At 40.4% G+C, this 26,819-nt stretch overlaps 1 protein-coding gene across 3 annotated transcripts in view; it reads left to right on the top strand.

The window, feature by feature from the left end:
* SEC24D (SEC24 homolog D, COPII coat complex component) overlaps window positions 1-26,819 on the top strand; it is a 138,020-nt gene that overhangs the window by 93,840 nt on the left and 17,361 nt on the right. For all 3 annotated transcript variants that reach the window (XM_059923516.1, XM_059923517.1, XM_059923515.1), the window contains 6 exons: window positions 2,880-2,995; window positions 11,091-11,215; window positions 16,138-16,329; window positions 17,283-17,376; window positions 25,049-25,165; window positions 25,958-26,128. In XM_059923516.1, coding sequence (XP_059779499.1) covers window positions 2,880-2,995; window positions 11,091-11,215; window positions 16,138-16,329; window positions 17,283-17,376; window positions 25,049-25,165; window positions 25,958-26,128 — 815 coding nt within the window. The remainder of the gene's footprint in view (window positions 1-2,879; window positions 2,996-11,090; window positions 11,216-16,137; window positions 16,330-17,282; window positions 17,377-25,048; window positions 25,166-25,957; window positions 26,129-26,819) is intronic.

The raw sequence follows: 26,819 nt of genomic DNA, 5'->3' as shown, positions 1-26,819 counted from the left end.
AGATTTTTTCCTCCAATATGAATGTCAGATTGTTTAAAAAAGAAAAAAAAAAAACGTTATTATGAAGGGCTTTCCCAGATTCACTGTATTTTCAATTTCATCCTGGTATGAATTCACAGATGTTGAAAAAAACTGCAAGCTTGCCAAAAGTGTTTACATTCGTTATATTTATAACACGTCTCTCTTTTTAATTCTTTGGTGTCAAAGGAAGCACATTCTCAGGCTGAGAACATTCCCATATTCATTTACATTTATAGAGTTTTTCTAGAACCACGCAATGATTATGAGAGCGTGAGTCTTTTATGTGTTTTCCTCTGTTCCTTATCTTCGTAGATATCCTTCCCTCCAGGACACTAGGTCTGAGGAATGTACAGCACTCTGCCCAGGAGCCTGTGGCTGCTGGCTGCTCCTCGATGACAAGGGAGCTCAGGCAGTTTTCTGCCTGTGTCACGGCGTTCTCGGCCCCCTGCCTCCTGTGTGTGCTCTGGTGGGAGAGCAATGCTGGTCTCCTTGTTTACCCGCCCCCTTATCACAGCCCATGGCTTTGCCCAGCTCCCAGGGCCGGAGACTGACATGGTGAGGCTTACTCACAGAGACCTTTAAAAATGCCTTGCTGTGGAGTGGATTCATTGGTTTCCAGCCTCACCTCGAAGACCGGGCCGTGGTCCTCTTGGGAGGTCTCTTTCCTTGCTCCACCCGTGGCACCTACTCAGTACGAATTGGGTACACTAGTGAGACCAGATCTTGTTCATCCTCCACCCTTACTTTTCTTTCTAAGGAAGATCTTATTCCATCTCTCATCCTGGATGAAATCTGCAACCAAATCCTTGGCTGTCACACAATCCTGGGACCTGGATTTCAGGAACCCTGTGACCGTGCACTTCCCAGGGCTTTAGTTTTGGAGGAAAAAAGTCACGAGACGGCAGAGGCCTCTCCTGAAGCATTTTGATAAACGCCTCCACCAAGGTCACCAGATTTCCATTGTCTCCGCTCAAGCCTACAACCTTCTTAGCAAGGTGATCAGAAATCTGTCCAGCATCTGTCCACTTAGAGCATCTAGGATCTTCAATTTGGTGTGACCCTCTGGCTTTACGCCCAACGTGTCAGCTCAGAGCCTTAAAAGGCCCCGCCACTTCCTAGTAGAGGAAAACCACACAGAGTTCCTGTATTTCTACACAGTAAATTCCCCTCCCTTGATATCCACGCCTAGGAAGCTGCCATGTTCATTTTCTATTCATATTAGACTCCAATATTAGTTCCTGCAAGGAAACCAGACTCCCTTAGATTGACATAGGTGCCTGCATTCTTCATTTAGGTTTAAAGAAGACAGAGGTTTGTTGGAGTTAGAAAGAACCCACCGGGCTTGGTCACATGGCTCCACTCTGTTTCCCTTCAGAGTGTCCAGAGATTACACAGTGGGAAGCACGTGAGGCCAAAAGACACGCCGGAAGACGAATGTCATGTGGCCGTGCATGATTTACGGGGGGACTTGAATTCAGGTTTATAAAACATGGCAGATAATATTAAATGCTAAAATTAAATTGATTTGATTTGATTCCCCCTAAAATTAATTGATTTTAAGGGGAAATTTTTTCACATCTTACATGCAGATGTGTGAAAATAAATTACAGGAACTGTAGAAAGTACCACCCGTGCATCCTAGAACAGCCAGTGCAGCGTCCTCTATCTCATCTAAATGTAATAAAGTAGCAGTTTAAGGCCCCTATAGCTTTCTCAGCTCAGCCAAGACTATCAGTTTCCCACTTCCATAATCTTTTCAAGACATTGAATTTTCCGAATTCAGAGATCCATATGTACATGTGAATCTTATAAAACTTGTTTAAAAAGAAATGGCCATGATATGGTAAGAAAATAGAAAAAAATCAAGCCTTAGTGATTATTTTCTTAAGGCGAAACTAAGAAAACAGTCCTGTTATAACCCTTGTGTTAGTTCACAACTGAAAATAAAGAGTACTGAGTTATTGGTTTTAAAACAGGTCATTACTTCTGTGGTTTTACAAATGAAAATGTTGTTCTTTACGAAACGCTTAAAACCAGAGCATTACTGCTTATTCTAAATACTTCTATTGTCAGTGGTTTAATAGCCAGCCGTATTAATCTCAAGGCAACAGGCGTTCGTTTTCACAGAGATACCAGGCCATATTTGTCCAAGTGTTTGGTGTGTGACTCATAAGTGTTCCTATGCTATTGGATGACTTCCAGGGCTTTGCCAGATCTAACCTTCTTAGACATTTGAATCAAATTAAGAGTTCCTCAGCTGAGATCTTAGTGGTGTAGTCTTTCCCAAATACAGTAATCCTTTTCCACTCTGAAGCCCAAACATTAAAGATTACCATGCAAACTACCCATGGCTGAAGACATCTCTTAATTAAAGGATAATAAACATTATTGTTAATAATATGGTCCAAATAAGAAGATAGTAAACCAGTCTTTCTTTTCTCTGTGTGTGTAGACTTCTGTTTCTAATATTCTGAGGAAAATTCTGGGCCAATTACCTGCTTATTGTTAAATAGTTAGAAAAGGTCAAAATTCCTTTTAAAAGAGGTAATTAAATAGGGACAATTAAATTTTGGTTGTGACAATTTTAAAACGCCAGTACTTTTATCCGCTATTTCTCTGTAAAGATCCAAGTCATTAATGATTCTTTGTCATCAATAACTTGCAGAAGGGTCAAGAAGATATTTTAGAAAACCCTTATTCTTTCTAAGACATGCTTTTTAATAGTGGATGTTTAGAATATACTAAAATATTTTTTTTCTCATACTAACTCCTTTCTTCCCATAATAAATTTTGAGAACTTACTAAATTGTCTGTGTTGTAAAAATAAAAGATTTCCTTTCCTATTTTGTTTTTATTAGTTCCACCATTCTATTTCCAACATCTGGACCACATCGGAAGAAGACTGGACCACTATGAGAAGCCAGAGCTATCTCTAGGATCATATGAATATGTTGCTACTTTGGATTACTGCAGAGTAAGTGTTCCCAGGACTTCAAGTGTTTATATATGGATGTCAGATACAAGCGAATTACTTTTATATGTCATGAGCTGACCTTTGATTCACAAACAAACATTCGGGTGGTGCCATGGGGATGTAGAAATGCCTAAGACACAGATCAATCCTCCTAGGCTGTTAACATGATTAAATAGCTAGACCATCCACTGCAGTGATCATCTTTAAAAACTAAAAAGTGGTGGCAGAAAGAAAAAAATAGGGACTTCCCTGGTGGTGCAGTGGTTGGGAGTACACCTGCCAACTCAAGGGACATGGGTTTGAGCCCTGGTCCAGGAAGATCCCACATGCCGTGGAGCAGCTGAGCTCGTGCGCCACAACTACTGAGCCTACACTCTAGAGCCCATGAGCTGCAGCTACTGAAGCCCGTGTGCTCTAGGGCCCATGTGCTGCAACTACTGAGCCCACGTGCCACAACTACTGAAGCCTGCACACCTAGAGCCCGTGTTCCGCAACAAGAGAAGCCACCGCAATGAGAAACCCGGGCACCGCCACGAAGAGTAGCCCCTGCTCACCGCAGCTAGAGAAAGCCCACGCACAGCAACGAAGACCCAACACAGCCAAAAAATATATATGTAAAACTAATAATTTCATTTGTATGTCCCTTTCAGATAGAATATGATGCTAGGTTCTTTTCCTTTCTTTTTTTTTTTTTTAAGTTTTTTTTGATATGGACCATTTTTTAATAAAATAAATTTATTTATTTATTTATTTATTCATTCCTTTATTTTTGGTTGCGTTGGGTCTTCGTTCCTGTGAACGGGCTTTCTCAAGTTGCAGCGAGCAGGGGCTACTCTTCGTTGCAGTGTGCGGGCTTCTCATTGCAGTGGCTCCTCTTGTTGTGGAACACGGGCTCTAGGAGCGTGGGCTTCAGTAGTTGTGGCCCACGGGCCCTAGAGCGCAGGCTCAGTAGTTGTGGCCCACGGGCCCTAGAGTGCAGGCTCAGTAGTTGTGGCCCACGGGCCCTAGAGCGCAGGCTCAGTAGTTGTGGCCCGTGGGCCCTAGAGCGCAGGCTCAGTAGTTGTGGCTCGTGGGCTCTAGAGCGCAGGCTCAGTAGTTGTGGCACACGGGCTTAGTTGCTCCACGGCACGTGGGATCTTCCTGGACCAGGGCTTGAACCCGTTTCCCCTGCATTGGCAGGCAGATTCCCAGCCACTGTGCCACCAGGGAAGTCCCTTGATGTGGACCATTTTTAAGGTCTTTATTGAATTTGTTACAGTATTGCTTCTGTTTTATGTTTTTTGGTTTTTTTGGCTGCGAGGCACATGGGATAGTAACTCCCCGGCCAGGGATCGAACCCACACCCCCTGCATCGGAAGGCAAAGTCTTAACCACTGGATTGCCAGGGAAGTCCCTCCGCTAGGTTCTTAATGCAGCAGTTTCATATAGTGCCCCTGCCTTATTTGTTTTGTCAATCATCTCAGAAAAATTTCCCTTCCAAGGCAGAAGCTCAACTGATATGGTCAGTAAGACTATTGACGTGTTTCTGTAGCTCCTCCTCCACTCCAGCTGTCATCGCAGTGATTTAGGCTCTGAGAGTCTCCCTGAGACTATTTCAGCAGCCTGGGATCCTGGCCTCCGGTTTCCTTGCTTTAAAATGTAACCATGAGACTCCCCCCACTACCTTAATCTAAAAAATTAAATTCAAAAATTTAAGTTTCTTTATAAGACCATTAGCTACCACCTTAGCTACATCTTCAGTTGTAGAAAATTCTGGCTCATGTACTCTGAACACATCACTCCCCTGTACAACTCCATGCTTTTATCTAAGATGCTTTTTTGACCCAGCTACCTTTCCATCCTCCTGTTACATCTATACATACCCCACCTAGCAAACTCCTACTTATTCTCTAATCCCTGGCTGAAATTTTATTTTATGTGAGTGTGTGTCAGTGTGCACACAACTTTCTCTGACTTCATCATGGTTGTTATTTACTAAATCTTCTGAATTTTTTTCCCATATAATTTGGTCCATATGTCTGTTTTAGCAGTTATCCCCATAGAATTTAAATCTTCCTCTATTTTCCCTCTTCCTAGATTCTGATATCCTTGGGGACAAGAATCTTGTCCTGGCTGTCTTTACAGCATCTATCATAGTGCCTGCCACAGCGTAGGCAGTTGATCAATGCATGTGGATGAATGAATGAATGAGCGAGTGAATGAGTGAATGAATTTGCAGGTGGGTCTTTATTCCCAGGGCTGGCTGTTTCCCTTCTCCAGCGTCACAGTGATAGTGACATCATTATGGATATCTTGAATATCTTTCAAATTCTTCAGGGATTTGAAAATATCTTCGTGAGTATTAGTTCAGATTTCGGCTTGTATCTGAAGTACCGCGTGTAGACTTGAAGAAACAGAATCATTCTGACTTACTTCCTTTTCCAAAAATGAATGCCTCCTAGTGCCCAGTCCTCAGAAAGCAGCCTCTTACCCACAGTCTTTCCTATATATTTGCTAGGAGACCAGTCCATGTTGTGTTGAATATAAATTACAAAGAACATTATTCCTAACTAGAAGTTTTTTCAACTGAGTGGATTTAAAAATGTTTTCCAATTAACATACCTTTTGCATTTATTTTAGTGTTTTGTATGAGTTTTTCAACTAGTTATTAAAGAAGAGTTAATACTTTATTAGTTTTAACTGTAACATTTGAACATATTTTGGGAAACATAAGAACATTTTTGGTACAAATGATTTATTTCAGGCAAAAACAAACAAAAAAACCAAAACAACAGAAAAAATGTCCTAAAATACCAGTTACTTTTGGACGGTTTATTTGTCCTTTACTGTTGTTGACTGAAGGAGAATGACCAGGCAGAACATAAACATTTGAAGTTCTAATTAAATGTAATAAAGCCATTGTATCTAGTGATGGAAAATTTATTCACTCATCTTTGCAACTGTAGTATAAATCTAACTATGCTCTGAGTTTCCAGTTCTCTGCCAAAAAGGCTATATTATCTTGATTTTATGCTTTTTTAGCAGGAACTTAGGCAGGGAGTCAAAAATCTATTTCTGGGAACAAAAGTCTCAGTATCTTCAAACTCTTTTATCTGGAAATGTTCCAGATGTCTGATTGATGGGAAAGCTCACACAGCAGGCAAGGAACCAAATAAAAACTGTACATTTTGAAGAGTTTTTTGTAAGGTTAATCTTCCTTTTATTATTCCAAATAAGGTTCATAATAAAAGAACTCTTAATATCTTCAAATTTAATTATACCTTAAAATATAAATGAAGAATAATAATGAATTGCCTTAGGGGTTTGGGTGATGAATAAGAGCTTATTTAATTTAAAATTAACATTCATTGAACATTCACTATGTGTGAGGCTCTGTGCTAAGTGCTTTCTATGTATTGTATCGTTTAGTTCTCACAGTGACCTCATGTGGTGAGTTATCACCATGATGTGGGGAAACTGAGGCTTAGAGAGGTTAAGTACCAACCTCAGGCCATACATATAGAAAATGATGGAGCCAGACTGAAAACCATGTCTGTATGACCACAGAACCCCTATTCTCTATCAGTACACTGTGGATATGTAGGCATGTATTTACAAAATCACCATGGAGTTCCCCTGGAAAAGAAGACCCAGCTCTGTCTAATAACTGACAGTTTTTCACGTAGAAGTTTACAGAATATATCTATCTACATATAAAGTGTACCTGAAAGGTAAAATCTCATTCCAAGCCAGCCTGTTTTTTTTTCCTAAATAAAAATGTAGTTTCTCCACTTAATTTTAGTTCACTTTGACATTTATTATATACCTAGCATGTCCAAGGCACTTTGGCTGTGTTTGTGAGTGATACCAAGATTAGCAAGAATATGAACCTGATCTCAAAGTCCTTACCATGCATAGACCTGATAATTAAAGTATATAATTATGATATAAATAATAGGATAAATGCTGTAAGAATAGAATAGTCAGAGTGCCATAAGAAAACAGATGAGCAAGAATTTATGATTTGGTGGATCAAGGAAGGATTCTAAGAGTAAGTGACATTTGAGCTGGTTAAACCACGAGCAGAGAAGGGGAAACGAAATGTTGAGCAGAAGCAGTTTCTCAGAGGTATTTGCAACTTACTCCAGTTTCTTCAGGGGCTGTGCGGGGCTTTGTAGATGAGTGATGGGGACCTAGTATAGAGACTAGGATGGTTGGAGAGTATATTCCCTCTTCCCCCAAAACACATTCAAATTCAAATATTTTTTAAAACACTGTGCCAAACGAAATACTTTTCCAGCCAAGGAAATACTTTTCTTGGCCCACGCCCACTAGATTGTGACTTCTGCATAGAAAATGTTTTGAAAATGGCAAACACTTAAATTAGTTGGAGGAATGTGTATTGGGGCATAATAGGAAGTAAAGCTGGGAAATTGTTTTGAGACACAGACTATCCTTTTATTTTCCACTAGGCTTGGCATCAGAGCTTTGATCTCTTAGGCTTTTATACATGTTTGCTAAATGAGTATTATGGGGACTCTCAAATGCCAGGCCACTGAAGGATTGTACTAATTCAGTAGGCCATGAGGACAATTAAAGGCAAAGAGGGAGTTGTTTCCATTAATCCATCCACCCATCTACACATTCATTCACTCATCTAACAGTATTGAGCGCTCTCTTGAGCCATGCTCCGTGCTTGGCTCTGGGGACTCAGTAAACTTCCTGTCCTCAGAGGCAGTAGCCTTGGGATCTTTCTTGTGCCTTGGATAGTTTATTCTGACAGCAGTCTGTATAATGAGAGGAGGGAGATTGGAGGTAGGGAGGTAGGTATTAGAAGTTAATGTAGTAGTCAAAGCAAGAGAAAATGAGGGTAATATAACAATTCCTCAAAAAATTAAAAACTGAATTACCAAATGATCCAGCAACTCTCCTTCTGGGTATATACCCAAAATAATTGAAAGGAGAGTCTCAAAGAGATATTTTCACACCCATGTTCATAATAGCATCAGTCACAATAGCCAAAAGGTAGAAGCAATCCAAGTATCCACAGGTGGATGAATGGATAAACAAAATGTGGTCTATACATACCATGCAATACTATTAGGCCTTAAAAAGGAAGGAAATTCTGACATATGCTACAACACGGATGAATGTTCAGGACGTTATGCTAAGAGAAGTAAGCCAATCACATAAACAACAAATACTGTATGATTTTACTTTTATGAAGTACCTAGAGTAGTCCAATTCATAGAGACAGAAAGTAGAAATGTAGAATGATGGTTCCCAGGGCTGGAGAGAGGGGGGGAAATGGTAAATGACTGTTTAAAGGGTACAAAGTTTCCGTTTCCGCAGGATAGAAAGAGTTCTAGAAATGGATGGTGGTGATGGTTGCACAACAACGTAAATGAACTTGAAACCACTGAACTGCACACTTAAAAATGGTTAAGATGGTAAATTATATTCTGTGTATTTTACCACAGTTAAAAATAATTTTTAAAAAGGATGAAAATGAGGGTCTGAATTTGGGTACTGGAGCTAGAAGGAGCTGCTGAGGGCTTCACGGTTAACCAGGTGTGGCTATTAAGGGAGGTGAACAATTCCACAGAGGAAAGGAGGCGTCAAGCCCAGATCATTCTGGAGGATCATGTTTTCTGTAAGTTCCTTGTAGAAAAGGCCAGCATCGTGGGAGAAATGTTGTCTTCACTTCTGAGATTTTGAGTGTAAGGTGCTGGCGGGACCTTGCTGTGGAGGGGCGCTGTGGTTGATTGGAATGCTGGTCGGGAGCTCAGAAGACAGACCATGAGGAGAGAATCTGAGGGGTCGCCTACAGAGAGGTGCTGGTTAAAAATGAGCAAATGAGATTCTGTGATGGAGCATGTGATAAGGAAAGAGAAGAGGGTATCCTTCAGAGAAAGATAACAAAACGAAAAACAGAAGCAGCAGTCAGAAAAGTGGGAGAGGAAATGACACCACGGTGCCTCGGCAGCTGAAAAAGGGAAAGCGGTCTGCCAGGCCGAAAATTGCAGAGATAAGAGAGACTGAGGATGAGAGCTGGGTTTTATTTCAAATCACTGTAGTTTGCATCCAGGAGATGTGTGAGCTTCAAGATGTCACGGTAAACCAGGTTGTAGAGTTCATACATGCTAAGGTTGGCCGGACAAAGCCAGCTGGGTTGAATGGGTAGAGTGATCGAGTAAGACAGCCACGGATGAAGCCAGTACAGTTGTCTAGGTGCAGGATGACAAACTTCCGGGTGGTTAAGAGTAGGGACGGGGTACAACATGTGAAAGAAGCATTTTGAAAGAATAAATCAATGGGACTTGGTGATGGAAAGAAAAGGGATAGTCAAATCTAATTTCATGTTTTCAAGCCTTTGGGTTGACGTGTAGTGATGTTATTGATAGAGATATTGGAAGAGAACGTTATTTACAGAGGAGTGATGTATTAGTTTTGCATATGTAGAAAACAAGTTACGGTGAAGCATTCTGTAGAAATGTGTAGGTTGGAGATATCAAAAATATTCAGTGGGGAACTGGTGATGCTGAACTTAGGAGAGAATATAAGAATGGTAAGGCACATTTGGATTGGTCACAGGTTTTGGTTTAATTAGTGGAAACGATTGTTATTTTCATTCTATGTAAATCAGCATAAGTTTCTGTTATGAATTAGATTAGGTGGGAATCAGGAATGATTTGCAATAAAAATCATTGCTCACGGGACTTCCTTGATGGTGCAGTGGTTAAGAATCCACCTGCCAGTGCAGGGGACACAGGTTTGAGTCCTGGTCCGGGAAGATCCCACATGTCACGGAACAACTAAGCCCCTGCGCCACAACTACTGAGCCTGCGCTCTAGAGCCCGCGAGCCACGACTACTGAACCCGCGCACCTAGGGCCCGTCCTCCTCAACAAGAGAAGCCACCGCAATGAGAAGCCTGCACACCACAACGACGAGTAGCCCCCGCTCGCGGCAACTAGAGAAAGCCCGCGCGCAGCAACAAAGACCCAACACAGCCAAAAATAAATAAATTAATTAATTAATTTTTAAAAATCATTGCTCATGTGGACAGCAACAGAGTTCTTACATTTCTTTGCTGGTCTGATTTTGGATGTGGCAAAGCAATGAAGTTTTCAGGTTGATAATTTTCAAGTCCTGCAATTTTTTTCCTTTTTTCAAATGAAAGACTTTTATTAGAGGAATGTTACATCTAGCCCTATAGTGGACATAGGATGAATTAGTAACTTAATTTGGAGATAGTGTCATCTAATTTTATAACTGTAACAATTAAAATTTAATCTAGAACATTTTTTTCATTTATCACAAAATTAAGATTAAATTAACCTTAATTCTTTACTCTAGTGTGAGTCACTAAAGTTGTTTGCCTGTGGTTCTATTTTCTAAATACTCTGTAAGATCCAACTGAAGAATTGCTTCCTAAGAGCTGTTTGAACACCAGCCAGTAAAGGGACCAAAAGCTACAAAACATTTATGTAGCAGCTGCTTTATGTTATAGTGATTGTTTTAAACAGAGAAAAGACCCAGTATTCATTTTTTTTACCATAAATATGTAAGGAACAGGTACATATTTAATAATACAGCACAATTTTTTAAGTATACAATTATATTTTAGTATTTAATTTCATATCTTTGAAGAGCTTATAAAGGAAGAGAGTTGAAAATGGTGATAACAAGTTAATGAAGTTTTACTTCAGTTTCAAAAACAAACACTAATTATAGTTTTGTATACTATTTTGGGCCACAGTTTGCCAGGGTTCCAGACATATCGCTTCCCCTAAGGCAGAGTGTTCTAAGCAAGGTCGTCACAAGACTGTACTCACCTTTGGGGAATTGTGGTAATAAGGTCTTCTGAGCCTTTCTCTGCTAACTCTCGTAATCCTGTCTAATTCAATAGTGGGACCCAGGTCATAGCCTGGAAAATAAACAGCTTTTATCTTTTTTATAGCATCAGAGACTGTTCCAGAAAATGATTTAATTCCACACATGTTATATTAAATGAGCTGTCTGATGACCTTAAAGAGTTTCTGGGTGTTTTAATTTGATTATGAAATGTATGTACATTATAATTATATGTGTGTGATTTGTTTGCTTTCTTGTAGAAGAATAAGCCTCCCAACCCACCAGCCTTTATCTTCATGATTGATGTTTCATATAGTAACATTAAGAATGGACTTGTGAAGCTCATATGTGAAGAACTGAAGACTGTGCTGGAAAAACTTCCGAAGTAAGGGAACTGCCATTCTTTTTGTAACTTATACAATATTGCTGAATTAGTATATTGGCCAGAAAACAAGTGCCGAATGGCCCATTGGTCTCTTTTGCTAATGGGGACATCGGATAATTGTTTATAATTTATAAACAATTACAAACAGCATCAAAAATCCTTAAAAAGTCAGAGTAATCTTTTGTACAAAGCAAAAGAAGCACAACTGATAAGAAATAATGCCATGGTAAACAACATTCAAAAATCCATTCTAAATTATAAGGAGAATCCCAGCAGTGTGGTGGAAAAGACCTTGGAAGTCTGTTATTTACTTTTCAAAAACGCTGATTTTCCAGCAGAAACGGGTAGTTGCTGGGTGTGGTAGAGAGTTCTAAGGGATGCCAGGAAACTGAACTGTTGTCTCATGGCAGGCCCCGGGGCTTTTTGGCCAAATTCCCTTTTGCCCTTATAGTACCCTGTCTAACCCCTCTGCAGCTTTCCTGCCTCTATGTCCTGTAACTTAAGGGCACAGGGTACATCATTTGTCCTGCTGTTGCAGGGGCCAGTGCATAAAAGGAAAGGTGGAAAGGTACATTAGCAAACATGACTATGTTTTATCGTGTACAAACTAGTTGTTTAGGATGGGAACTAGCATCTAGTAAGAAGACTTGTGAGCAGGGAGAAAGCTTTCCTTTATGAGAAGATGACATGCTTAAGAAAATAAAAGAGGCTAGAAAAGATTGTCTGAAACCTAGTGTCTGCTCCGGTCTTAACATCTTCCACCCCTCCCTGTGTTCTGAACATAAGCAACCTCTGTTCTGAAAGGGGATGCTTTGAGGGGCGAGTTGTCCGCAGCCCCTAGGTCTCCCCAGGTCCCCGGGTGCCCACTCCTCTGTATTTGTTCCACACGTGGCGGGTGCTTTGGTGCCTGTGAGGCTCAGTTGAGCGAACTCTGGACCTCCCAGGAGTAGTTTTGTTTGTATCCATGAAGCTGAAGTCATAATATTCTCAAGGATGGTTTGGAAAAGCAGTGGGGATGTTTAAAAAACATTGAGGTGATTTCAAACTGAATCCTGCAGTGAAGAATGAGCTGGGAGCAAGTTGAAGATGGGGCAAAAGAAAGGCCTCTGACGCCTGCCGACTGTTGTGACTATAGTTTCTGTGACCTCATTCTCAGGGACACTTGACAAGTATGGACTTTCTGCCTAAAACGGCATATTTGATCACAGACCTCCCCCAGGGCTGCTTTAACACTACATCTGAATTTTGAACTTGAGTTGTATGAAAGCAAACTACTCTAATTTCTGGAAGTGGCCTCTCTCTCTCTCTCTCTCTCTCTCTCTCTCTCTTTTTTCAAACTGGTTCAAATTAGTTCCTCATAACCTATTTTCATAGTCACTTCACCAACCCCTTGTTTCTTTTCAACACACTGGTGATATGAAGCTTGTAACCTGTTGATGCAAGTTATGAAATCACACTGTTAGGTGTCATCATGACCTTTATATCCCATTGGAGCAGAAGTGTGGCTTTGGCAAGAGATGCGGAGCGGGGGGAGAATACTGCTGGCTATTCCCCGCCACTTTTCAAGTAACTCTCTTGAAAGCTTTTATTCAAGCCAAAATACCTTCTCTTTCTTTATCTTTTAAAACAAATCTGTTTTTTCTTTTCTCCCCTGAAATTTATTTTGGGCTGCGTGTATGTATAACTTTATATTTTCGATGGTAAGATTGCCATCAATTTGATTTACCTCTGTGAACTAAAGCAGTCTTTTTAAAGCATAGTATATAAGTCTTGATTAATATCTAAGGTATGTTCATCTCTCAGCTAATCTTTTGAAAAGGGAAAGCCCATTCCTACTCTTTAACTTTGCATCTTTGATATTGCCAGGTTGCCAGACTTTTCTGTCTGACTTCTCTGGAACAGGAAAGAAAAGATTTGAAGTGCTTCACTCGTTCCTCAGATCAAACTCTCGGACTTTTTTCTGGTTGTTTGTTTTTAATGCTGCTGTAGCTAAGATGTTCAAAATGCTTGATTTTGGAATATTCTGGTTCTTCCAGTTACTAATATCTTCAGTGTTGCTCTGTCAGATTCATTCCATTATAATAATAGGGGCAACTGTTGAGGGAAGGGGTCATTGAAAAATGGAACAAAACATGTTCTTTATTAAGATATCCCTTGTATAACTTTACAAAATTTGTGTAGAATCAAATGAAGGAGAGACTGAGGTTTTGTTTCTCCTGGATATGATTTAACAGGGCAGCTATACTGTTGAAAAAGACAATTTTAGGATAGTTCTTTGTTTCTCAAATTTAAAAAGAGTTGTTCCAATGGAAACACTACTACTATTTTGTAATAATGTGAGATGTCCTGATTAGATGTTTACAAAAAATGTTAATTAGATTTTAAGTGAACCCTATGAATCCCAGGATACTCTTTTCCCATCACTAAAAATGTCCAAAGCCAATGGGGAATAGCAATCCAGATTCTTCTCTGTAATTTTTCTTTTGGGTCTTTTGCCTTGGTTGACTCCAAATTAACTATTAAAAGGAATAAATCCCCTTCATGATTTGCTGGACATTTTTCACCCTTTGTAATAAAAGGTTTACTGGGAAACAGGAGCTTAACCAGTGGTGTGCTGGAAAACTGGCTCTCAAATAAATAAAGCCTTGATTTGTAGTGTTTGCTCATTGCTGTGGTATAAATACTTCCAGCTGGGCTGATTTTAAACTACCAAGGCGACATCACTCCACTGGAGCTGAGAAGGGATACAGACAAGTAGTTTATCAGTTTGGGTTCTAACTTGCCATCCCAGACAGTGTCCCACATCATGGCAGTCATCCTCAACGAGACCTCTATTCTCCACGTTGTACTAGACCCTCCAGGAGCAGAGAGTGTAAGCCTTGAGCCCTGCCCTTTATTGGTTTATTGTCAGGGATTCCTGAAATGTTAACTAAAAGGCACTTTCTACCGAGAGCCAAATGTGAACGAGTTGTAGAAATTTAGGAAGAGGAAGTAACTTCCGGTTGGTAGCATCAGGGGAGGCTTCACAGAAGGAGGATTTGTGCTTGGCCTTGAAGAGTAAAATTCTAGTAAATAGGGAGCGGGACGGGGAACACGGATACAGTATAGTCTGGTCGTTGGTTGCGTAAAGTCATACAGTTTTGATTGTGGAGGGGATGTGTGTGTGTGTGTGTGTGTATGTGTGTCAAGTCTGTGTATGTGTAGTTACAAAGGATAAGGATTCCCATTTCTAAAAATGTTGCAAGAGTCCAAAATGTAAACATTTACCAAGTGCTTTTGGGATTATGAGGATCTATTTAAACTGCCCAGCCATTTATCAAGGCCACAGTGGAGAGCAAATGTCCTCAGTTAGCAACGTAAGTAGAGAAGAAATAGAACAGAGTTTAAAGTGAATAGTTTGTCAGCCTGTACTCTGTTGAAACATCAAGGAAATTGGGAAGTCTTCGGTGGGAACTTCAGACACTTCCATTGTCCTTTCTCTTGTACTCAAGTAACTCTTTTTTTTTTTTTTTAAACATGGTTTTCTGCTTGAAGCGTTTAATTGTTTTTTTTTTTAATTAATTAATTAATTTTTATGGCTGTGTTGGGTCTTCGTTTCTGTGCGAGGACTTTCTCTAGTTGCGGCGAGCGGGGGCCACTCTTCATCGCGGTGCACGGGCCTCACTATCGCGGCCTCTCTTGTTGCGGAGCACAGGCTCCAGACGCGCAGGCTCAGTAGTTGTGGCTCACGGGCCTAGTTGCTCCGCGGCATGTGGGATCTTCCCAGACCAGGGCTCGAACCCGTGTCCCCTGCATTGGCAGGCAGACTCCCAACCACTGCGCCACCAGGGAGGCCCTCAAGTAACTCTTTAGGCCATGTGCAAAATGTAGAAACTGAGCAGACTAGGTTCTTTTTCACAGAAGTTGTCCCCGAAGCAAAATAAGTTTTACTGATATCTAAGGGTCAAAGAAAATGGCTTTCATGTAGCCACTCAGCGCTATGTTATATCTGCTGCTGAAAATGCGTAAGAGCATCATTAGTGTCTAGGTGTGTTTTTTTAGGAGGGCGTGTGGAAGGAGGAAGGGGGAAGGAGAGACAGTGAGAATAAAAACTAGAGTCTAGACCACTCAACTCTGAATATACTTAATATAAACTTGAACAGCAATATTCATGCCTTTATACTCCTTTCAGGAACATTAAGGCCTTGTCCTGGAATTCCTCAAAAAAGTTTTTACTAAAAAAAATTTTTTTTACTTTTTGTTACAGTTTTGGAGATTTTATTGCTTTTATTCTCTAGCCATGACCATCACAAATGGTTACCTAATAAGAATTACATTGTCAATTCGTATATGTGATTTATTTTAGTATTTACACTATATGTTTATATGGTATATAGCTTTCAAAATCTAGCCCATTTCCTATTGAGAGTCTTAAGAATGTGTAAAAAAAGAATCACACAGGAGGAGCAAGTCCTTTCTTGATAAAAATAGCTGTCCTGTTTGTAATCTGAATATGCCTTTCTCTTGCTTCAGATATGCCATTTGTTACTCTGACCTTCTGGTGACTTCTGAGAGCTTTGTTTCTAAAGACTGTAATAAACCTAGCTTGTTTGTGGGGGGGAAAAAAAGCACCTTGTAATTGCTATGGTTAGAATAAATATAGTAGAAAAATATGAGCAAATGTTTTCATAATATCTATTCGGTTTGTTACCTAGATTTTTGAGAATTTTTTAAAAAATCAACTTAAGTTAGTTTTGTAGTATCTCCCATCCCCTACCACTGTGACTCAGTAATATCTATATCCTGTAAACGATAATTAAGACCAAACCTTTAAACATGTCTTCTGTATATTTTATAGAATGTATTCTTACTGAATTTCTCATAGAAGCCGCTCTCTCAGGACTTTATGGAAGAACGTCAAACCCTTTCTTTGTCTCTCACAGGGAAGGTCAGGAAGAGACTTCCTCACTTCGAGTTGGTTTCATCACGTACAACAAAGTCCTCCATTTCTTTAACGTAAAGAGCACTTTGGCACGGCCCCAGATGATGGTAGTGACGGATGTCAGCGAGGTCTTTGTCCCTCTGTTGGATGGTTTCCTTGTCAGCTATCAAGAATCCCAGTCTGTGATTCACAAGTAAATATCGAGTGCTTTATAATTTAGATCCTAATCGGTTGTCTGTTTTTTTAAAATTAATCTTTATTGGAGTAGAGTTGGTTTACAATGGTGTGTTAGTTTCTACCGTACAGCAGAGGGAATCAGTTATACATATACCTGTATCCATTCTTTTTTAGATTCTGTTCCCATGTAGGTCATTACAGAGCACTGAGTAGAGGTCCCTGTGCTATGCAGTAGGTCCTTATTAGCTGTCTATTTTATACATAGTAGTGTGTATATGTCCATCCCAATCTCCCAGTTACCCCTCCCCACCTCTTTCCCCCCTTGGTAACCATAAGTTTGTTTTCTACATCTGTGACTATTTTTGTTGTAAATAGGTTCATTTGTACCATTTTTTTAGATTCCACATGCAAGTGATATCATATGATATTTGTCTTTCTCTTTTTTAATGTTTTGATTCAATCACATATTTTGTCTTGTCATTAGCAAGGGGGTTTTAACACATGGATTATAAAAGTCTATTATTTATGTTAGTTCTGTCTCTTTTCATTGCAGACTGGTATCTAAAAGGAGGAATTTTTTTTTAGTACACATACTCAACCCTACCAGTCCCTTCTCTTTGCTGGAAGGCAACGCAAGGGAGTTATTTCCTGAGTGTGCATGAGAGTATTTGGTGATGATATAGCCACTGTTCCATAATTTATAGTCTAAGAGATCAGAAATGTAGTAAATAGGAAAAAAATCTGTAAAGAGTGTGATTCTGTAAATGTTCCAACCAAATCATAAATTTTGGTGCCAAATCATGCCAGGATATCATTCCTTGAGGAATGACCTCTGAAATTCACCCACAGGTGTTCAGTGTAAAAAAAACACCATATGTATTTAGGCCTGAAGTGTTCATGATTTATTTCCTGATGTTTATTACAAATATGCTAAATATTTAAAACCTTTTGCTCCTTCATTTCTTGCAGTTTATTGGACCAGATTCCAGAGATGTTTGCAGACTCTAATGAAAATGAGACCGTCTTTGCTCCTGTCATCCGGGCTGGCATGGAAGCACTACAGGTGAGAAGAAGGCCCTTTTAGTTGCTAGTAAATAAATTCTAAAAACACACACACACACACACACACACACACACACACACACACACACACAGGAAGTTTCATCCATGAAAGAAGATACAGCCTTCATTAAAACATGCAGCTCGGTGCTTTGTGACCACCTAGAGGGGTGGGATAGGGAGGGTGGGAGGGAGGGAGACGCAAGAGGGAAGAGATACGGGAACATATGTATATGTATAACTGATTCACTTTGTTATAAAGCAGAAACTAACACACCATTGTAAAGCAATTATACTCCAATAAAGATGTTTAAAAAAAAAAACAAAAAAAAACATGCAGGTTGCTAGAGGCTGTTCAAACTTCCCTACAAATCTCAGGAGGAAACGGCCCAAACCACGGCTTGCTCCCAGCGTTTACATTCCAGCGCTGTTAGCATCTGAGCAACTGATTTTATCGGGGTTTCCAGCTTAGCTCCTCCTTTTGGCTTTTATGTGAACTTTATATGATCTATTTTTAAATTATTTCAACAATATCTGAACTACCAGATACGAAAAGAAAAATCTCCATCTCTCTCCTTCCTTGGGGTTTTCAAACATGCAAGGGCAAGGTCGTGACAGTCAGTGACAGAAGGGAATGCTGCCTGGGGCCTTGCTGAATGCCAGAAGCAGAGTGGGGTTGGCCGACTCTCTGGTTGGGAAGCTGAGCCCAAGTGACTCTGGTCGTTTCCATAGTAATAAAGACATTAATCTGAGGATGGCAGAATGGTTGGAAAGTGCTTACTCTTAATCATTATTACCTTAGCACAAGAGTCAAACCACTTTGGCCCAGACAGCTAGTTCCTAAAATTGATTTTTAAATTTTATTATTAAAGTTACATTTAAATTATCTTTTAAGATAAAATGGCTAGCAGTAATAACAAACAGCAACAACAACCCTACAGAATTAAGTTTATGAGATACTTCCACATAAATTTTATGACCAAACATTATAGTCTGGTTCCAGTATAGTGATTCTTGCCTGGGTTCTTTGGTCTTCAGAGTATTCACTCATGGGATCAAAGACTTGTAGATATCCCTCAAAAAGCCTCAATACAAGTTAATTTAACATGAAATTAAAGATAAATTTTACATCAGAAAGCGATTTGGAGATGTTAAGTTTCATCCCATGGAAGCCAGCAGTGATCATTGTTTGGGCTACAGAAAGACTTGGGAATTCCTATTTTATTCCACATTGCTAAGGACAAATATCTTCTGTTTCAATTTGAAAGAGTTTTACAATTGTCGTTGTTCTCTCCTCCAATAAGGTGTCTAGAAATTCATATGTAAGTTTCCTGATACGTGATAAGTTATATATGACGCTACAAGCCTTTCTACTCTGAGAAGTTAGTACTGGGAGTAACACTGTATTCACGTGCTCATGCCTGAAAGATGAGTGGATATTCATAAGCCAATAAATCATTAGTTAAGACAGTAGAGTGGAAAGAAGAGCGCGGCATGGGTCTTCTTTAGTTGCTAGTAAGTAAATTTTAAAGAAGACAGGTAGGCACATGCACGCGCACACACACACACAGGAAGTTTCATCCATGAAAGAATATACAGGCTTCATTAAAACATGCATCCAGAATCCCAGCTCAAACCAATATATCTTTTCTAAAAGGGAGCAATACTGTCTTGTCACAATGGGTTCCACGCTGGCAGTCCACAAGAGGTCTAGAGGCTGCTTAGCAGCTGTGAAAGAAAAAAATATATAAAGCAACTTGTGTACCTGCATTCCACATATCTAAAATGTGATATTATGATACATGACTGAAAACCACTGTGTTCTTACTAAGCATGATGTTCTTCGAGGTTGCTCAGCACCCTGATAACTGTGCTGTCAGTGTTCTCAGCTGCCTGTCATTTGCCAGAGGCCAGTGCATTTCAGCCAATCTACTTTCATGTCTTTTGCATGTTATTTTTTGTTATGCTTGCAACTTTAATGTTAGAGTAGCATGTACTTTTACACTGAAGTTTAAAGATGAGAAGAAACTAATATCTAAATATAACTAATCAGAATAACTTTACAAATATCAAAGTAAATAAGTAGCATTATTCTTACTAAGTAGAATGAACTCCCTTTAGAGAAGGTAAAGGACTTCTTTTATAGCTTTTTTTCTTTTATAAATTTATTTTATTTATTTATTTTTGGCTGGGTTGGGTCTTTGTTGCCGCGCGTGGGCTTTCTCTAGTTGCGGATAGAGGGGGCTACTCTTCATTGTGGTGTGCAGGCTTCTCATTGTGGTGGCTTCTCTTGCTGCAGAGCACGGGCTCTAGGCGCGCAGGCTTCAGTAGTTGTGGCACACGTGTTCAGTAGTTATGGCTCGCGGGCTCTAGAGCGCAGGCTCAGTAGTTGTGGCGCACGGGCTTAGTTGCTCCGTGGCATGTGGGATCTTCCCAGACCAGGGCTCAAACCCGTGTCCCCTGCATTGGCAGGTGGATTCTTAACCACTGCGCCACCAGGGAAGCCCCAAGAACTGTCTTTATATGAAGATAAGGAGCTACCTTTATAAAATGACACTGTTGGACATAATGTTAGTGGTGCTTACTGCCCTGTGCCTGCTGGCAGATTGCTCTCCCAGCCCGTCTTCACACAGACTCCAGGGCTGCAGAAGACCGGGAAGGCAGGCATGCCCCAAGTCGTGGAGTCACGTATTAAAGGGCGGGAACTTTTTTAAAATGCAGATCTCTGGCCCCACTTCCAGAGATCCTGATTCATTAGCTCCCCAGTTTGCTCTGCTGATTATCCATATTTGGGAACCACCAGCATAAAGAATTGTTATTCATTCTGCAATCTCTTGGAATAGCCTTACATTAAGTTAACTCACGAGAAAATTGCATACCTGACCCGTACAACTTCACATTACACTTGCACTAAGAACGCTTTTGTTTAACTATTATTTAATGTCTTGCCCTAAGCTGTTAATTAATGGTTAAATTAAGAAAGAACACTATGAAGAAAGTTCTTTCTTGTGTAGAACATTAACTGGAGACATTATTGCATGATTCAATCTCTTACATGGAGAAAGATTCACTAGCTGGTTTCCTAGAGTCGGTTGCTATAAGCAGTCTAACTCATAATGTTTCTTTTAGCTTTAACTACTAAGATACTACTTAGGGTAGATATTCTAATATAACGACTTCTTTTCCCTGACCTTCTTACTGATTTCCAGTTCTTTACATTTGCCTTAGTATTTCTATTGTATATGTGCCTTTAATCATCTGTTTCCTCAAAACTTTTTTTTATAAATAGACCGTTGCCATAAATAACCTTAATGAAAAAGGTTTCTTCTGCATCTTCCAAGAAGATTCTGGGTGATTATAATTCATTGTATAAGAGCAGAAGCTGCTGTAGTACAATTCGATACTTTCTGCCCCATAGCAACTTTTTCAGGTTTGGATGAAGGAAAAAAAATTCCAAATAAGATAAGTGTGTGTGTGTGTGTGTGTGTGTGTGTGTGTAAATGTCTGATGTGTGTATGATAGCTTAGCTGCCTCTGACCGTCACATCATTTCATCATCTTTTCAGGTCCCATGTAGCTAAAAATCAGTAAGACTTAAATTTGTGTAATATATACAAGGGTACTAAAATTCTTGCCTGAGGTCATTATTAGGCTAAGAGCTAACATTTTTGAGAATTTGCAGGGTAATATCTAAATATTGAAGAGACCACATCATTCATTCACTTTTCTTTCAATCAACAAAGATGGATTAAATGCCTGTGTTTTGTAAGACAACGTGAGGACTACTGTCCCCTGCTTCTAAGCTCATAGTATGTAGAAGAGATGTAACTCCGTAATACCATGTGTGATGTTCATTGCTTGTGTTCCCAAAAATAAAGGGGGTGGGGGAGGCAAGCAAAGAGTAACTTTGGGAAGTCCGGGACCGCAGCAGGTCAGCCGAGTAGCTCAGGGTGTTCTGCACGAGAGGCCAGAGCTGAGAGTCTCATTCTCTGTGGAGGGGAGGAGAAACTGAAAGAGCATCAGAGTGCAATGTTTCTTATTTGTGTCCAAGTGGAGACATTTTAGAACTGGACTCCCCCATTTGAATTATAGCTTTACTTTCTATCAGCTAGATGCCAAGTAAAATCTATATATAATTAGTTGTAATAAACTTTTTGAAGCAAAGAGAGTAGACAAAAACTAACATAAAACATGTGCTAATTTGTCACAAAGATAAAGAGGGACTGTTTGGTAACTTCTGATGCATACTTTCTCAAAAGCCCTTGAACTATCCAACTAAAGGTTTCCATTCCCTATTTTCTGTTGTACATGCTTCCGTGTCCACAGCCTCTTGTACTCTTAGTGTCTTTTTTTCCACATAGTCTTCCAAAATCTGCATCTCTTTCAAAATCTGACACTCATAACTCAACTATATGTGAATTTCTGGCATTGTCTTTTAAGTTGGCCTCAGAACAGTTTTCTGAGTTAGCTCTTACTTCCCCCATAAAACTAGATAAATAGAGTTTGGCAAAATGTTGGAGGGAAATGGCCTTTAGTGGTTATGCTTCAAATACATCATTAGGTGGGGGGAATTTGTCTTTCAGTTGTCTTAATATATGCTTAAATTTGGTTTCAAGGTGATGCATCACCACATTCCTTCCACAAAAATTTATGGAGCATCTATAGAGTGAAAGGCACCAGACCCTGGGCAGGGGGCTTGGAGAAACACATTGTAGAAAAATCAAGGTCCTTCCTTTTTCATGGAGCCTGTGATCCATGGAAGACAGTAGAATACCTAAAGTTGTAACACAGTGTCATTAATTCTAGAAAAGTCTTATCTACAAAGCAGAGTAGGGACATAGAGATAGAGGCAACCAGCTCTACCGAGGGGGATAATAACACATCTCTCAGAGGAAAGGACATTGGAGCTGAATTTAGAACAATGGGTTCTCCAGGCCAGCCTTTCTCAACCTGTTTCCACCATAATAAGAATGACATGTCATTCATCTAATCCTACATGATGCACTCATGTGGGCACAGTCAGATTTTGGTAAAAAGATAAATTTTGTAGGGATTATAAAGCATATAATGCCATAGGAGCTCTTTCTTTTATTGCTACTCATAAAAGATTTTATAAGGATGTGATTAATGAAATAATAAATCTGAAATTAATAGCCATTATATTAGGAAAAAAGATAAATATGGCTTCTTTATTTTTTTCAATATTGTACTTTATTTTTTTTTCCTTCAGAATTTTACTCCATAGGTAATATTAACTAGGCAATCGTGTATGTGTAATTATGATTAACACCATGTCCTGGGTCATTGAATTCTCTCAACAGTATTTTGTAGTTACTATTTTTCCTGTGTCATATAATTAGGTAGCTGAGGCTCAGAGAAGTTAAACATTTTGCCCAGTGTCACTTAGCTGATAAAATGGCTGGGCTTCTAACCCATGCAGTTAGGAACTAGGACCCATGCTCTTAACTACTGTGGTATAAAGTTGCAATGCGTCTGTGAGTAGAGAAGATCTAGATGGATAGAAGAATTTTTGACAATGAATTCTTTAGGGGAATTGGGCAGGCGAGGCACGAAAAGTCAGGGAAAAGATAGACTTTTAAGAAACGTTTTATACCTTTTCTGCTACTTGGATTAAAATAAAAAGTACTTTTATAATAGTAAAAGTGATAGAAATGAAAAAAATTTAGTCATAGAATTGCAAAAAATTTAACGTGTTATTATCAATATTACTGGAAATTTTACTTGGGTTTGGTCATTGGAACTGCTGCCTTTGTTGGCCAGAGTGTTGAAAACATCTTTCTCCTATGTGGTGTGTATACACATATACACACAGTCACTGCCCATGCTCTTCTTTCAGCCTTGCCTTCCTTTTTATTAATGCTGTTATGTATCAGTAGTTTTCAGTAAAAGACTCGGGCAACAATAAAGTCACTGCTCACTACTGGCCACACAGCAAAGACAAGATGGGGCATGGGTTACACACCCTTCCCAGGGTGTCAGCTGGGACCCACTCCACAAAGCATATCACAGTGTCACTCAATGAGACCCATTAACACAGGGCTAGCCTTGAATTCTCTTCATTTGTTTTTGGTTTTTTTTTTTTCTGTTTTAAAAAATTTTTTACTAGCACAATCTGGTTATCAAAGCTTCATTATACATTTTACTGTACAAATGCTTTTCAGATGATTTTTTTTTTAAACACCTTCATTTGTTTTTTAAGGAACTTATTCACAAACCCAAGTACCTTATTATTAGTGGCAAATGACTTCACATCTTGCAGCTGACCCAGGCACACAAGTGTGTGCCGCTAAACCGCATCTTTGCAAACAACAGCTCCAGGCCAAGGAAAGGGAAAGATGGATTCCAGGCAGAGGGAACAAATACGGAGGTGTGTAAAGCACGTGGTGTATTCCAGGAAAGCAAGAAGGTTGTGTGGCTGCAACTTCCAGCGCAGGGGATGGTCAGGGGCGAGAAGATTAGACTGGAAAGACAGATTCAGACTAAACTCCAAAGGGCCTCAAAACTGTTGTTCATGGGCTGTGTGACCTCGCCAAATTGGATGAGCCTCAGTTTTCCTATCCTTAACATGCAGACAATACTACCTTCGTCACCAGGTTGTGAGTATTAAATAAGAAATGTGCGCGAAGGGTCTGGTGCAGGGCTGCACACAGCGAACGTTGGTAGCAACACATCTCACTGTTTCCCAGCCTTCCTGCTCCCACCCAAATAAAGAAATGTGGACTTTATCCTGTAATGGAAAGCCTTCAGGAGTCTTAAGGAGAAAAGCCACCTATGTGATCAGAACAGTTGCCTTGAAATTATTTCAAGGCAACAGTGTGCCTGGGTGGTTTGGAGAGAGGCAAGATGGGAGAGGGGCAATATATTGAATCATTTAATTTCAGTAAATTTTTCTTGTAGGTTACTTATTAGCTCCTTAAATAAGATTTTAAATATTTTTAATGCTGATTTGACTTTCATGGAGCCTCCCTGGGCTTTTTGTTGCTTCCCAGGGACTACAGAGAGTGTGATGTTGATCCCGCATTTTTTCCTTTTGTCATCTTGCCTGGTAGCTGGTTCCTTGTGTCTGCTGTTGCCACAGCACCGATGCATTCTTGTGCATTCTTCCTTGAAGTACCCCTTCAGGTTTAATCTGTGTTTACTAATGATTTCAAAGAAGAGCTTGTATTGCATCATGATCCTGGGAATCCTGTCATCAGGGGATTTACCTGGTCCTGAAAGACTACTGTTGGCTAAATGAGAAAGTATTTTTACTTGGACACATCATTTTAATAGGTGTTTAAAGCATCATGGTATAGAGACCTACATTTATATATTGGCTCTTTGGGGAATTCCCTGGCGGTCCAGTCGTTAGGACCTGGTGCTTTCACTGCTGTGGGCCCAGGTGCGATCCCTGGTAAGGGAACTAAGATCCTGCAAGCCGCACAGTGTGGCCAAAAAAAAAAAATATTGGCTCCGTCGTTTACAACTTGTGTGACTTTAGGCAAATCACTTAGCCTCCCTGAGCCTCAGTTTCCCAATCTATAGAAGGCACAAGGTTATTGTGAGGATTAATGAGATGTATACAGTGCTTGGCTCATAGAAAGTACTTATATTTTACTTTTCTGAGTCCCTTAAAATAAAACTTCCCACCCAAGACTCTTTTTTTTTTCCCCCCAGGCAGCTGACTGTCCCGGGAAACTGTTCATCTTCCATTCCTCCTTGCCAACTGCGGAAGCACCAGGGAAGCTCAAAAACAGAGATGACAAAAAACTGATTAATACGGACAAAGAGAAGGTATTTGTAAACAGTTGCCCTTTGAAGTCCATATGTCAGTTCTTAAAATGGAATAAAGGGAGAGGGAGTGTGTGCTTCGTATAGGAAAGGGGGAGAAGCTACATGTAATGTATAAATCCAGGACATTGTATTTTGTAGGAAGATTTTGAACTGTAAATAATTTAGGAAATTGTATATTCCTGGAAAAACTGATGTCTGAAATAAGATAACGTCTCAAACTTTTTTCATGTATAATCTGTGTAAGAGACTGAGTGATAAGACTATTAGGGGAATGGAAGAAATGGGGGGAAACGCAGAAAGAAGATCAAGGCAGAGGGCGACTGTAGGGGACGGTCCCGTGTGACAGCACTCCTGAGGCATGAAGTAGACGTGCCCGGGGCTCAAAATATGCTTTGCTCAGACCCCCTCTGGCAGTGTAGCCGAGGGGACAAGTCGGGGGAAAGGATAAACCGCGAGGTGAGCATCCAGCCGCGGCCACGTGACACCGACCAAGTTGCCTCTTCTCGGTCTGTGAAAGGGAGGACTAAACGCCAGCTTCCTTAGAGCTGTCGGAGGATCAGAGAACATAGCGCACATACGTGTATCAAACACGGCACACGCCTGGCGCACGGGGTGCTCGACACATGGCCTGCTCTGCGCTGATGATTATCATGGCTCACTTCTTCTTCTGCACTTAACTGGGGAAAAAAAATTCATTTAACAAACTTCAGTGAGAATTCAATAGAAATTAAAAACAGAAACCAGAAACATTATGTGGTTTTCTTTTTTCCCTTCGTGTATCTTTTTCTTCAGATCCTTTTCCAGCCCCAGACAAATGTCTACGACCCTCTGGCCAAGGACTGCGTGGCTCACGGCTGCTGCGTGACGCTCTTCCTCTTCCCCAGTCAGTACGTGGACGTGGCCTCCTTGGGTCTCGTGCCTCAGCTCACGGGAGGAACCCTCTACAAGTACAACAATTTCCAGGTAAAGGCCAGCAATTTGTTCGCCTCGGTTTTCCACTGCTGGTTTACTTTTGGTGCTTAGATCTGAGGGTGAGAAAGCTGTGCCCCCTTGTGGGCAGCCGACAAATGTAAATTCTAGGTCCGATGGAAAAGGATGGACAGATGGTTAAGAATTGCTTGCCTGCTCCCTAAGGTATGGCCACAGACTGACTCATTCAGCCTCAGAGTTGAATGTCAATGTTAAGCTTCCATGTTGGGGGAAAATATATTTAATATAAAATCTTGATATTTTATATTAAATATATTTAAGGTATTGTTTATAAAAGTGACTATATATTTGTTTTAAAGTGTTATGATATGGGGGGGCGGTCAGTTCATGATACTCCCCCCGCCCCCTCCAAGCCTGAACTGAGAGACAGAGTCGAGAGACGATCAAAATGCCAGCCCTGGAACGGACCTAGGTCTGTGGGCAAGTGGGCTTGCTAGCGCTTTCCCCTCAGTGAGACAAACTTTACACCGAGGCACGAGGCGGCACAGACGAAAGCGTCCCCTGCGGACTCCTGCCCCTGCTACCGTATTGAGGGCCAGGAAACGTGGGCTTCCTGCAGGCAGGCTGCTTCCCCAGAAAGAAGATGCGGAAGAGGCCGAGCTACGCCCGCCCAGTTCCTTTTCCCAAGCTTAGAAATTGGATATGTCACCTGCCCTCCCCTGAG

This window comes from Balaenoptera ricei, chromosome 5 (assembly GCF_028023285.1).
Source record: "Balaenoptera ricei isolate mBalRic1 chromosome 5, mBalRic1.hap2, whole genome shotgun sequence".
In the NCBI taxonomy this organism is placed as follows: domain Eukaryota; kingdom Metazoa; phylum Chordata; class Mammalia; order Artiodactyla; family Balaenopteridae; genus Balaenoptera; species Balaenoptera ricei.
The sequence above is the reverse complement of the archived record's forward strand: the minus strand, read 5'-3'. Positions and strand labels throughout refer to the sequence as shown.